General features: G+C 40.5%; 1 protein-coding gene across 1 annotated transcript in view; it reads right to left on the bottom strand.

Annotated features, from left to right (window-relative positions):
• The window catches only part of CLPTM1L (CLPTM1 like), a 168,281-nt gene that overhangs the window by 68,932 nt on the left and 84,646 nt on the right, over positions 1 to 14,703 (bottom strand). The window contains exon 8 of the mRNA XM_053467315.1: positions 3,510 to 3,594. Coding sequence (XP_053323290.1) covers positions 3,510 to 3,594 — 85 coding nt within the window. The remainder of the gene's footprint in view (positions 1 to 3,509; positions 3,595 to 14,703) is intronic.

The raw sequence follows: 14,703 nt of genomic DNA, 5'->3' as shown, positions 1-14,703 counted from the left end.
CCCATACGTCACTCTGCCTCTCTCCCGGCTCCATTACTGACAAGGACTTTCACTGCAGCTTCATAGAAGCCACAGTGTAAGTGAAGTGCAGTAACGGAGGCTGTCTGTGCGATGCAGACACTCACAGGCTGACAGAGAATCATCCTCTCTCTCAGCTGGTGGGGGTCTGCATCGCACAGACAGCCTCCGTTACTGTCAGTAACGGAGCCGGGTAGAGAAGCAGAGCGGTGTATGGGAGGGGGGAGGAGTCAGAAGGGTGTATGGGAGCCACCCTCCCATACACCACTGTGGCTCCTCCCCCTCCCATACGCCACTCTGCCTCTCTACCCGGCTCCGTTACTGACAGTAACGGAGGCTGTCTGTGCGATGCAGACCCCCATCAGCTGACAGAGAGGATGATTCTCTGTCATCGCACAGACAGCCTCCGTTCCTGCACTTCACTTGCTGACAGGAGGCAGAGTGGAGTATGGGAGGGGGGAGGAGGCAGAGTGGAGTATGGGAGGGGGGAGGAGGCAGAGTGGATTATGGGAGGGGGAGGAGCCAGAGTGGAGTATGGGAGGGGCCAGAGTTGTATGGGAGGGGAGGAGGCAGAGTGATGTATGGGAGGGGGAGGAGGCAGAGTGGTGTATGGGAGGGGGAGGAGCCAGAGTGGTGTATGGGAGGGGGAGGAGCCAGAGTGGTGCATGGGTGAGTTATAGTGGTGTATGGGGGGTATTATGAATTTCAGGGCATATAAGGCATATCGATATTAGGCATATCAGGGGGTCATAAAACATCTGGGGGTAAAAGGTATATCAGGGGGCTCAGTTGCATATCACTGGCATATAAGGAGTATAAGGCATATCAGGGGCACAGTGGCATATCAGGGGCACAGTGGAATCTGGCATATAAGAGGTATAAGGCATATATGGGGGCAGAGTGGCAAGCTGGGGGTCTGATGTGCATAACCAGGGGCAGTTTGGTAAATAAAAAAATGTAAACAAGGCTTTTTTTCCTCATAGTTTTTATTAAATATGAAAAATAGTTAACATATGAATTAATATTTACTAATCACTTTGTATTAAAACCTAGTTTGAGAAACACCGTGTTTGGGTTCTTGTAGCTTTTATTATTATGTCAGTAAAATAAGAAGGTGAATAGAGAGAGGCCATTGCAATAAAGAGATGAAAGTGTAAATTGTACGTTTTTTGTTACATTTTTTTATCCGATTAATCGAAAAAATAATCGGCCAACTAATCGATTATTAAAATAATCGTTAGTTGCAGCCCTAAATTTTAATCATATCTAATTTACTAAAAAAAAATGATAAAATATGGGGTTTTTTGTTAAAAAATTACTTTTTCTCACTTTTTAAACAAAAAAAACTTTTACTCATCTGCAAAAACTAATGAAAACACCTGCTAAAAATATTCTACCATTTGTCCTGAGTTTAGAAATACCCAATGTTATTTTGCTTTTTTTCTGCAATAAGTACAGGTAGCGTTTTGCTATTTCAAAACCATTTTTCCCCCCATGTGCCATTTCGGGTATCTTTGAAGCCGGCCAATGCAATTTACCCCATCAAATCATATATTTTTGAAAACTAGACACCCCAAGGTATTTGAAATGCTAGTATTTTAACTCTTTCCATGCACCATATTTACCATCAGTCTTTGTCAAACTTTTTGGTAGTCATTTTTTTGCATTTGTTTTTTCACACACATTTTACTGCATGTATGAATTAACAGGTTCTGGTATATGTCACTATCATAAAACACCCCAATATGTGTTCAGCAACATCTCCTGAGTACAGCGATACCTCACATGAATGAGGTTGCCTGGTTGTTTGGGGGTAAAAGGGCCACATTTGGGGCATGCGCATTTTTCAATGTTGAACGTTGACGTTTGGCGATCAACTGCCCATGCCCTATTTGGTACATCTTTGAGCCCGGCCATTTCAGTGTGCACAATAAAGCCATATATTTTTGAAAACTAGACGCCCCAGGATATTTCAAATGCTGGTATTTTAACTCTTTCCATGGACTAATTCTACCACCAGTCTTTGTCAAACTTTGTGGTAGTCATTTTTTTCCACACACATTTTAGTTCAGGTATGAATTAACAGGTTCTGGTTTACGTCACTATCATAAAACACCCCAATATGTGTTCAGCAACATCTCCTGAGTACAGCGATACCTCACATGAATGATTTTGCCTGGCTGTTTGGGGGGGAAATGGCCACATTTGGGGCATGCGCATTTTTCAATGTTGAACTTTGGCATTTGAGGATCCACTGCCCATGCCCTATTTGGTACATCTTAACCTGATGTTAGTGCATGACGTGCCAGAACCGGCAATTGTCATCAAGAGGTTTAAGGACAACGACATCTTGCAAGTGGAGCCATCACAGTGCACCCTGGGGTGGGTGTTCAGTGTCGCTATCGAACGCATTGAAGCTTAGGAGGCAATCGTTGATCGCCCGTTTTAAACTTTTTTTTTTTTTTTTTAAACGGGAATCCGCTGCCATACAGTGTATAGCGGATGTTGATGACCCGGGGAGGGGCCAGACTTCACCCCTGATGCCAATCTCAACATCGAGACATTACAGTAACACTGGTTAAGCAAAGAAAGCGATCATTTATTGCCATGACATGCCAGTTGTTAACTGACCATTTCTGCGTGACATGCCTGGCCCATCATTGGTTGTTACGGGCTTAATCCCAAAACTGTACCAAAACTTGATTCCGCATTCAACAGGGTGACAGTTTAAGTCTGGGACAGCATAAGGTAACTGGTGCTATGCCACTGACAGATAAGAAAGTTTGCTGCATCTAGACAGGAAAAGGTTAGCATAAGGTAGGATATGTTCAAGTCAGGCTAAGAGTTAGGGAGGGGTATAATCTCGGTTGTTTTGGAATATGAAATGAGCGCTGTTGATTGTAGGGTAGAAGTTGGTGGTCAGAAAGAAGTAAGGCAGAAACTAAGAAATAGAGAATGTGTCCTTCAGTGTGGCAAAATATTCAGTGTAAAAAATCAATGGATTCTCCATGGGTACCCTGGCCAGTGTTGCACAATAAAGAACTGCATCATTCTTAACTATATTTGTTGGTGTGCCATTCTTATTATTAATAATGTCGTATCACTGTGTTAGGCTTGAAAGGTGCAGCAGAAGCTTCCAAAGTCTGTCAGCCATGGGACTGAGGCCTTCTGTTGATTATCACAAGGCATTATAAGGAGAGTGTATTTATCTAGAAGAATGTGCTAAAATAACAAAGCCGTTTCAGAACATCTTAGTACGCAAAAACCAAAACAATACTTTTAAAAATGAATTTTTAACAGTAGTAACACATTTTTTGGTGGGATGGGCAAATATCTCCCCCTCCAAAATTCTGGTTTGTGGATGAGAAAACCTACACAAAACAGTGTAGAAGAATGGTTATGAGTGGTAGCAGATTATGAGTGGTAGCAGGTTTCTTTGCATTCTCAAAATTTAATTTAGGAATTGACCCTTTTTAGGTCAGGGAGCTTACCTGCTTTTCTGGACATTCCAACCATGTTTTTTTTCTTTTTCCAAAAGCTTATATCATTTTTGAAGGCAAGAAAATCAAACAGAAGCTGAAAAAACAACAAAAAGTTATTTTTAAATGAAGCAATTCATTTATGTAACATTTTATGTGTACATTGTAGATTATAGAAGGCAGAGAATTGTGGGTGCACATGCTAAAAGACAACAAAGCAAGCATTAACATACACTGATCAACCATAACATTATGGCCACCTGCCTACTATTGTGTCCCCCTTTTGCCACCAAAATAGCCCTGACTCATCGAAGCATGGACTCCACTAGACCTCTAAAGGTGTGCATCTGGCAACAAGCATTAACCAGCAGATTCTTTAAGCCCCGTAACTTGCGAGGTGGGGCCTCCATGGATGCATCCTGATGACATGTGTTCTCCAGGAAGTGACGTACACGAATCCAGCAATCCCTGTTTTTTTTTTTTGTTTTTTTTTAACATGAAATTTTTATTGAGATTTACACGTTTATGGACACATCACAATGCGAGATGGTAAATACACATGAAAAAACAATCGGAGAGTCCACAATACATAACGACCATAACTCGCCGAGTACAGGCAGAAATGGAGTGACATACATGTGAAAGTAGCAACTGAACTGCCAGTAAAATCTCAAGATTTTCAAAAAAATTTCTGATTGCTATCAATAAATGAAAACACACAATTCAAGGAGAATATAGAAGAAGAAGAGAAAGAAAGGAAGAAGAGGAGAAAGGGGGGGAGAAAAAAGAAAAAAGGAGAGGGGGGAGGACACATCCATCACGAGTCAATGATTGCCTTCGTATACCAGGGAGTACGCATATTCCCTAAACCATCCCCGTTATTTAAACGTAGAAAACATGATCAGATCAGGCCACCTTCTTCCATTGCTCCATGGTCCAGTTCTTATGCTGATGTGCCCACTGTAGGTGCTTTCGGCAGTGGACAGGTATCAGCATGGGCACCCTGGCTAGTCTGCGCCTAAGCAGCACCATACGCAACAAACATTTTTCATTAACCAGCATTAACTTTTTTCAGCCTTGGCTGCCATTGACCCTGTTGCCAGTTCACCGCTTTTCCTTCCTTGGATCACCCCACAAGAGCTGCAGTTTTGTAGATGCTCTGACCCAGTGCCTAGCAATCACAATTTGGCCCTTGCCAAAGTCTGTTAAATCCTTACACATTTTTCCTACTTCCGAAAAATCAACTTTGAGGACTAAATGTTCACTTGCTGCCTAATATATCCCACCCACTGACAGATGCCATGATAATCTTATTAGTTTAATTCACTTCACATGTCAGTGGTCATAATGTTGTTATGGCTGATCAGAATGTGTTCTGATTAACATTTCACAGTACATCTACTAGAAAATTGACAAACTATGGATGAAATTGGGACCTCATATTTAAAACTGGTATACAATTTATATACTCAAAATATAAAATTCTGGGTAAATAGTGTGCTAACAATAGTGTAACTACACACCAACACATAAGCAATAAATGAATACTTAGCTTATTACATAACTCAAGAAAACAAATATATAAAAGGTTAGTTGATTTTATGTACTACGCACATAATGGTGTGTACCTGTTTGTGTGCACTATTTACACACAATTTTGTATTTAGATGGTTCTTGCTAGTAGTGAGACACTAGAGGGTTGGATGCAGCTTCAATCACTGGCACTGCTTGTGTTTATTGTCTTGTATTTGACTTTATATGATCAGAAAATTAGAAAATGTTCTTGAATATAAAATACACTTGGATATCACAAGCTCGTCAAAAAAAGTACAGCAAAAAGTAGAAAAGTACAGTAAAATAACTATAAGAACATGAAGGAAAGTAAAACAAAGGATTAGTTAGATTAAAAAAATAGGAAGATATATAGAAGAGCATTAAGGTCAAGCTGACTGCCTCAATGAATATTTCTGTTCAGTTCTTACAGATGAAAATGAAGGAAAGGGAAGTCAATTAGGGAAAAAGACTGAGTAAATTGATACATAAAAGTTTATCGAGGAGGATGTTCTAATTCAGCTGACTAAGGAAAAGACAAATAAGTTGATGGAGCCTGAAGGGATACACCCAAGTTACTAAAATAGTTTGATATTGTACTAGAAAAACCATTAAAGGATTTACCGTATTTATATATATATATATATATATATATATATATATATATATATATATATATATATATATATATATATATATATATATATATAAGGCATTTCTGGAGGCAGAGTTTTACATAGGGGGTCAAAAGGCATATCATGGGGCACAGTGGCATATAGGGTTAAAAGGCATATCATGGGGCACAGTGGCATTTAGAGGGTTAAAAGGCATATCGTGGGGCACAGTGGCATATAGGGGGTATAAGGCATTTCTGGGGCAGATGTGCATAACTGGGGGGGCAGGTTGGAAAATAGAAGGAAATAAAACCAAAATATTTTTCTCAATCATAGTTTTTATTTAAAAAAATAGTTTACATGAATTAACACTTACTGGTAAAACTTTTTTCCTATAGGGTCATCTTATATTCAGGCTTTTTTCCTAAATTAATATTCAGATTTGCTTATAATCAGGGTCGTCTTATAATCGAGCAAATACGGTATTTAACAAATAATTGGTGACAGGAGTAGTCCTAAAAGATTAGAAATTGGCTAATGTTGTGGCAACTACAGCCCAGTAAGTCTTACATCTGCAGTGGGAAAATTAATGGAAACTATGTTAAAGGATAGGATTGTTGAACATCTGAAGTCACATCGGTTTCAAGATCAAAAACAACATGGTCTACCTCTAATCTTATTGATTTATTTTGATTGGGAGACTAAAATAATTTATCAAGGTGATGAGATACACATTGCATATCTAGATTTCAGAAGGGCTTTTGACACTGTCCCACACAAAACTGCAATCCTAATATTGTTGAATTAATTAAACAGTGGCTAAGTGACAGAAAGGTTGTAGTCAATGGAATATATTCGGAGCAAGGTCTTGTTACCAGTGAGGTAACTCAGGGATCTGTACTCGGACCCATTTTTTAAAATATTTTTATTAGTGAGATTGCAAGAGGTCTTGAAGGCAAGGTATGTCTTCTTGTTGATGAAACAAAGATTTGCAAGATGTTCCTGGAGGGATAAGCCAAATGGCAAATGATTTAGGTCAACTGGAAAAATGGTCAGAGCTGAGGCAATTGGATAAATGTAAGATAATGCACCTAGGGCATGAAATACAAGGGCAGAGTACAGAATATTTAATAATGTCCTCACCTCAACATCCGAGGAACAGGAATTTAGGAGTAATTTTTATAACAATACACTTGCCTCATCACTCAATAGCATAGCTCCAGTTACCATATGTTAACCCCGACATTTGAAACACCAACCGTGGCATACCAAAACCACATGCTTTCTTCAGATGTGCTGCTGCATGGCTGACCGCTACTTCAGAAAATCCAAATCGAGCGAAGACTTTACTCACTATAAACTCATGCTTTGCACCTACAACTCTGATCTCTCTCGCCAAACAGCTCTACTACTCTACTCTCATATCCTCCCTTTCTTCCAACCCGCGACTCTTTTTTTTTCTACGTTCAACTCCCTTCTCTGTCCCACCATACCCACACCACAAACGTCTCTCACTGCTCAAGATCTTGCTACCGACTTCAAAGACAAGATTGAGATTATAAGACAAGACCTCTCCTATACAACCCCCTTCTACACCACCCACCACCACTCTCTTCACTCATCCCATACCAACTGCCTTTTCCCCTACAAGTGAAGAATAGCCACTCTTTTTTCTTCCTCTCACCCAACAACCTGTCCCTTGACCCCATTCCATCACACCTCACAAAGTCTCTCTGTCCATCCCTTACCCATCTATTTAATCTATCACCTGGAACTGTACCAACAGCCTTCAAGCATGTGCTAATCACACCCATTCTAAAAAATAATTCCTCAGATCCCATCCGTCTGACTAACTACCGCTCTGCTTCCTTTTGCGTGAACGGATTCTGTACAGTCCCCTTACTAACTTCCTCTCCTTTAATTCCCTCCATGACCCTCTACAGTCTGGTTTCAAACCCCTTCACTCTACTGAATGACTAGCTCTCTGCCAAAGCAAAAGGTCACTTCTCCATTTTAATACTATTGCATCTCTCTGCTGCTTTTCATACTGTTGATCATCACCTTCTTCTTGACTCACTCGCTTCTACAGGCATTTGAGATACAGCTTTCTCATGGATCTCCTCATAAATCTAACCTTTCCTTGTCTGTCAGCTTCTCTGGCAAGACATCACCCCCTCCCATCCACTTCTGGTTAGCATCCCCCAAGGTTCAGTCCATGGCCCTCTGCTGTTCTCTCTTTATACTTCATCTCTTGGCAAACTAATCAACTCATTTGGCCTCCAGTATCATCTATATGCAGATGATACCCAAATCTACCTGTCTTCTCCTGATCCCTCTTCATCTCTCATGTCCCGTATTACCAACTGATTGTCTGCTATTTCTTCATAAGATGTCACAACGCTACCTGAAGCTTAATCTTTTTAAAACTGAACTTGTTATCTTCCACCCCACTACCTGAATTCTCAATCACCATTAACAACACGACTATCTCTCCTACTAACCAGGCCCGATGCCTCTGGGTCATCCTTGACTTAAACCTCTCCTTCATCCTTCACATTCAGTTCCTCGCCGGATTCTGCCACTTGCACCTAAAAAACATCTCTCTGCCCATTCCTCACCCAAGAATCCACAAAAACTCAGGTTCATTCCCTTATTTCCAGTCTCAACTCTCTTCTCTGCAGTCTGTCCTAAATGCTGCTGCTAGGCTTATCTTCCTTGCAGGGAGCTCCTCTTCTGCTTCCCCACTCTGTAAAATCCTGAACTGGCTCTCTATTACCTTTATTATCCTGGTACTAACATATAAGTCCCTCCATGGCACTGCTCCTCCATACATTTCAGCCCTAATAAGCAAATGCGCTCCTACTCGATCCTTTTGTTCTTCCAATGGGCTAAGGGTCTCCTACTCACTTATAACCTCTTCTTTTTCCAGTCTACAAGATTTCACTCGGGCTGCCCCGTATCTCTGAAATCACCGAACCTTCAACATTCACCCTCCCTCCCAACATTCAAGAAACATCTCAAAACTCACTTCTTCAGAGAAGCATACCATCTTAGCTGCTAGAACCTCCTTATCACTGATACAGCCAAACTACCTCTCACCCTTTCTCTGTGCCTTATGTTTGTCATTCCATTCCCATTGTAAGCTTGCAAGCAGGGCTCTCTCCACCTAATGTATCGATTTGTCTGAGTCTGTCAATTCTCGTGTTGTCATACCCCTTGAATATATGTATTGTAAATACGTAAATTGTTGGCGATAATAATAGTTTCAGATGTTTTAACCCCTTCAGGATAGTTTTTTTTTTACCATGTTTGTGCAAAAAAAGACCAGAGCCGTTTTTGAGTTTTTACTTTGTCTTTCTTCAACTGTAATTTCTCGCTTTCTCAATTAGTGCACCCACACAATTCATATATTGTTTTTTCAGAACAAGTATTTCTTTTGAAATAATTGTATTATTTATATTTTATTTTGGCACTTACAGGGTTAAATATGAATGACGCGCATTGCTGTTTCTAAACAAGATTTTTAAAAAATGTGGCATGCTGGGAGTTGCACCCCAATAGTGGCCAGAAAAAGAAAAACTGCTAAACAAAAGTATATATTTTTTGAAAGCTGACATCCCAAAGTATTTTACTTAGGGCATTTTAACAATTTTGATTTAACCATTTGAGTGCCAGTCTGTCCTAAACATTGCAGTAAAATTTCATTTTTTTTTCATTTTTAAGAAAGCATAAATGTGCACACCCTCTTATAACTGGGGCTGTGGCTGTGTTCAGAATTAACTAATCACATTCAAACTCATGTTAAATAGAAGTGATTACATACCTGTCATTTAAAGGGACTGATTAATCACAAATAAAGTTAAGCTGTTCTAGTAGGATTTACCCGACATTTGCTTAATTGCAAGTGAAGACAGTCATCAAGTGGAGACAATATGGCACAACAGAGACATTACCAAGAACTGGGCATTACTCCAAAATTGATGAAAAAACGAGAAGAAAACTGGTCAGGGAGGCTTACAAGAGGCCTACTGCAACATTAACCCCTTCGAGACAAAGGCTGATTTTACTTTTTGTACCCTTTGTGACAATGGCCTTTTTAACATTTCTGCGCTGCTTGTGTTTAGCTGTAATTTTCTTCTTTCCCGTTTACTGAACCCACACACATTAGATATTGTTTTTTTCATGACAAGAAGGGCTTTCTTTAGATGACATTGTTTTGATTGTATCATATTATTTACTATTAAAAAAATTATAAAATATGGTGAAAAATTTAGAAAAAAATGACTTTCTAACTTTTAGTTGAAAAATCTTTTACTCATCTATAAAAGGTAATGAAAAAACCTGCTAAATAGATTCTACTATTTGTCCTGAGTTTAGAAATACCCAATGTTTTTATGTTTTTTTGCTTTTTTCTACCCATTATGGGGCAATAAGTACAGGTAGCGTTTTGCTATTTCAAAGCCCCCTTGTGCCATTTCGGGTATCTTTGAACCCGGCCAATGCAATTTACCCCATCAAGTCATATATTTTTGAAAACTAGACAGCCCAGGGTATTCCAAATGCTAGTATTTTAACTCTTTCCATGCACCATATCTACCACCAGTCTTTGTCAAACTTTATGGTAGTCATTTTTTTGCATTTGTTTTGTCATACACATTTTACTTCAGGTATGAATTAAAATGTTCTCGTTTATGTCACTATCACAAAACACCCCAATATGTGTTCAGCAACATCTCCTGAGCGCAGCGATACCCCACATGAATGATTTTGCCTGGCTGTTTGGGGGCAAAAGGGCCACATTTGGGGCATGCGCATTTTTCAATGTTGAACCTTTGCATTTGGGGATCCACTGCCCATGCCCTATTTGGTACATCTTTGAGCCGGGCCATTTCAGTGTGCCCAATAAACCCATATATTTTTGAAAACTAGACACCCCAGGGTATTTCAAATGCTAGTATTTTAACTCTTTCCATGCACCATATCTACCACCAGTCTTTGTCAAACTTTGTGGTAGTCATTTTTTTGCATTTGGTTTTCCACACACATTTTAATTCAGGTATGAATTAAAATGTTCTCGTATATGTCACTATCACAAAACACCCCAATATGTGTTCAGCAACATCTCCTGAGTACAGCGATACCTCACATAAATGATTTTGCCTGGCTGTTTGGGGGCAAAAGGGCCACATTTGGGGCATGCGCTTTTTTCAATGTTGAACTTTGGCATTTGGGGATCCACTGCCCATGCCCTATTTGGTACATCTTTGAGCCGGGCCATTTCAGTGTGCCCAATAAAACCATATATTTTTCAAAACTAGACACCACAGGGTATTTTAAATGCTGGTATTTTAACTCTTTGCATGCACACATTTTACCACCAGCATTTTTTCAAAGTTTGCAGTAATATTTTTGTGTGTGTATTTTTCCCACACACACCTACTTTATGTATGAATTTACAGCTCCTGGTATATGCCGCTGTCACACGACACCCCAATATGTGTTCAGCAACATCTCCTGAGTGCAGTGATACCCCACATGCATGGGTGTGTCATTTTTTGGGGGAACTAAAAGGCCACATTTGGTACGTGTGCATTTTTCTAATTGGAAATTAGATGTGTGGCCATCCTTCCCCCCGTGTTAATTGGGACGTTGTTGAACCTGGCCCATTCAATTTACCCCATCAAATCATACATTTTTTAAAAGTAGACACCCCACGGGCATTTAATATGCCAGTATTTTAACTCTTTCCATGCGAGAATTGTTTTAAGCTAATATGCTAATTTTAGGACTTGCTCACAAAAATATATTTTTTATATATATATATTTTTTTTATTATTATTTTTTTTTAAAATTTTTTAACATTTTCTTTCAACTTGGAGGTTCCCCTGATAGTGACATCAGTGGGAAATGATTTTTACATTTTACTGTTTTTTTTACTATTTTTTTCTAATTATTATTAATTTTATTTTATTTTTTAATTTATTTTTACTAATCACACTGTGATTAGAAAGCTGGGCTCCATTGACTTGCATGGTAAATGCAGTACCTGTATTCAACCTGCAAGTGGAGCCAAAGTTCTCTAGATGGTCTGGACCATCTAGCGAACTTTTAAAATTTGTGGTTCCTGTTACAGGACGGCGGCCATCTTCCTTGATGGCGAAGATTGCCGGCAGCTGCGGCTGTGACCGCTCTCCGGGGGGGTCACAGTCCATCAAAAGGTTAGTGTTTGGTGTCGCTGGATGCCTCCTGATCGAGGCATTCCAGCGACACCATTTAAGTTTAGGAGGCGATCGTCGATCGCCTCCTAAACGCTTTTAAAACGGGCGTCCGCCGCCATACAAAGTATGGCGGATGTTGACGCCCCGTGGAGGGGCCAGAGATGGCCCCTGGTGCCGATCGCGGCGTTGCTGAATGCCTCGAGGTCGAGGCATTCAGCAACGCTTTTTGGGTGCAGAAAGCGATAGTAGATCGCTTTCTGCACCCGTTTAAAGACGTGCCGGTCCTGGCACGTCAATTGTCGTAAAGCACATGCTTTTCCGTGCCGTGCCAGGACCGGCAATTGTCATTAAGGGGTTCAAGGAACTGCAGGAAATTCTGGCAAGTACTGACTGTGTGCTACATGTGACAACAATCTCCCGTATTCTTCATATGAATGAGGTATGGGGTAGGGTTCTTACAAAGAAAAACATCCAAGCCGGGTTGAAGTCTGCAAAAGCAAAAACATCAAGTCCCCCAAAAGCACGTGGGGAAATGTGTCTGAAACCAAGGTTGAACTTTTTGGCCATAATTCCAAATGGTATGTTTGGCGCAAAAACAACACTGCACATCACCCAAAGAACACCATACCCACAGTGAAGCTTGGAGGTGGGAGCATCATGCAATGGGGCTGTTTTTCTTCAGCTGGGTGGAGGGAATTAGGAACAGTTCCAAAATACCAGGCAATTTTGGCACAAAACCTTCAGGCGTCCTAAAGCACACATCCAAATACACAACAGCATGGCTTCACCAGAAGAAGCTTAAGGTTTTGGAATGGCCTAGCCAGAGCCCAGACCTGAATCCAATTGAACATCTGTGCAGTGATCTGAAGAGGGCTGTGTACTCGTAATCTGACAGATTTGGAACACTTTTGCAAAGAAGAGTGGGCAAATATTGCCACGTCAAGATGTGCCATGCTAACAGATTCCTACCCAAAAAGACTGATTGCTGTAATAAAATCAAAACATGCTTCAACAAGGTATTAGTGTAAGGGTGTGCACGCTTACGCAACCAGGTTATGAGGTTTCTAGTTTTGCAATTGAACTGTTCACGTTATAGGTCACATTAAATGTGGACAAAGTATCTGTCTCATTCTTTAACATCTCAAGAAGCTGGCATTTTAACAGGGGTGTGCAGACTTTTTATATTCACTGTAGGCATGAATGTTCGGCCCAGGAGGTAGAATTGGATCTTGGGATATTGGTGAATGAGCTCTCAAGTTGGAGGGAAGTTTCAGACCCGCTGAGACATAACATTCAGATATTGCTTCTTTAATCCAGCATTTTATCGAGGTCTTGGTCACTTTCATTCCCTTTCTGACGTCTGAAAAGGAAATGAACAGGGAGCTGAATTTCCTCCAAGGTTCTGTTCTGGTAAGGTATATCTAAAGGCATCTCCGTAGGTCTAACATGTGGTGCAGTTGTTCCTTGGGATATTTTGGCTCTGGACAGAATGGAGGAAAGACAATTTGCTGGTTCATATGGAAACTGGAAAACATTTTTGGTACAAATGCAGGGGGTAGTTTCAGCACCACTGCTTCTGGTAGAATTATGAGGAAGAGTTCTTTCACAGACATTGCTTGAATTTCAACAATCCTTCTTGCAGAAGTGATAGCCACTAGGAGCACTACCTTAAGGGTGAGTGTTTTGAGAGCAACGTCTTCCAGAGGTTCAAAGTGGGAAGAGGTCAGTATTTGTAACACAAGATGTCTTGGGTCTAGGTTATTAGACTCAAGAGGGACATCAGGCTTCATATAGTTAACTTTTTCTGCAGTATTACTGACCTGATGTTATCTTGTATTGTCAGAAATTTCTCTCTTGGGGGAAAAGACATTTTGAGCCCTAGAATCCAGGATCATTGCCAGGAATGTCTGTTTTCTGCTGGGTTGCAGTTGGGATTTGGCCCAATTGAAAATCCAGGGTCATAGTCAGGTGAGACTGTAGCAGGACTTCTGAGGGTACTGCGATAAGCCAGTCGTCTAGGTATGGGAGTACTTTTATCCCTTCTTGCCTGAGAAAAGCCAAGACTGCTGACATGACCTTGGTAAAGATCCATGATGCAGATGCCACTCCAAAAAGTAGGGCCTGACACTGCAAATGTTGAATCCCTTTACTTGATGGATAAGCCAGATATAGGAATTGTTGATTGTTTTTTTGTAGGTTAGAATATGGAGGTAAGCATCCTGTAGATCTATTGATGCCATGTAGTCCCCTGGTGAAAGGATCTCTGCAGTTGATTTCAAGGTCTCCATACGGAACCTGTAATAAGTGATGCACTTGTTGACCAAGTGTAAGTCTATTATTAGCCTGTGTTTCCCTGAAGCCTTTCGTACCATAAAAACGTGGGAGTAGATACCTTTTCCCTTTGTGGAGGGGGTACTGGGATCAAAGCACCCTTTCTCATGAACTCCTGAATGGTTAGGGAGAGACCTAGACATTTCTGAGGATCATTTGGGGGCCAAGAAATATTGAATTCCATTGTATAACCCTGACAGATTATGTGTCCATGGGTCTGAAGTAATCTCTGTCCAATGTGGGGAGAACTGTGTCAGTCCTCTCCCCACTTGGGTCTAATTGTAGTCAATTTCTTGGACTTCTCCTCTGATACTTACCTCTATATTGATCTATATGACACCTTATTCTTGTAAGGGGCAACACATTTTTGTCGTCCGTTGTAGACTCCAGAATTTCCTCCAGGTTGCTGTATAATTTGTTTTTTGATGCATTATCTGCTAATCAAGGTTTGAGCCAGACTGCTCTTTTGGAGACTGCCGATAGAGCCGTTGT

Source organism: Spea bombifrons, chromosome 5 (assembly GCF_027358695.1).
Source record: "Spea bombifrons isolate aSpeBom1 chromosome 5, aSpeBom1.2.pri, whole genome shotgun sequence".
NCBI classification, from domain to species: Eukaryota; Metazoa; Chordata; class Amphibia; order Anura; family Pelobatidae; genus Spea; species Spea bombifrons.
Note: the sequence above shows the minus strand (reverse complement) of the source record. Positions and strands in the feature narration are given on the sequence as shown.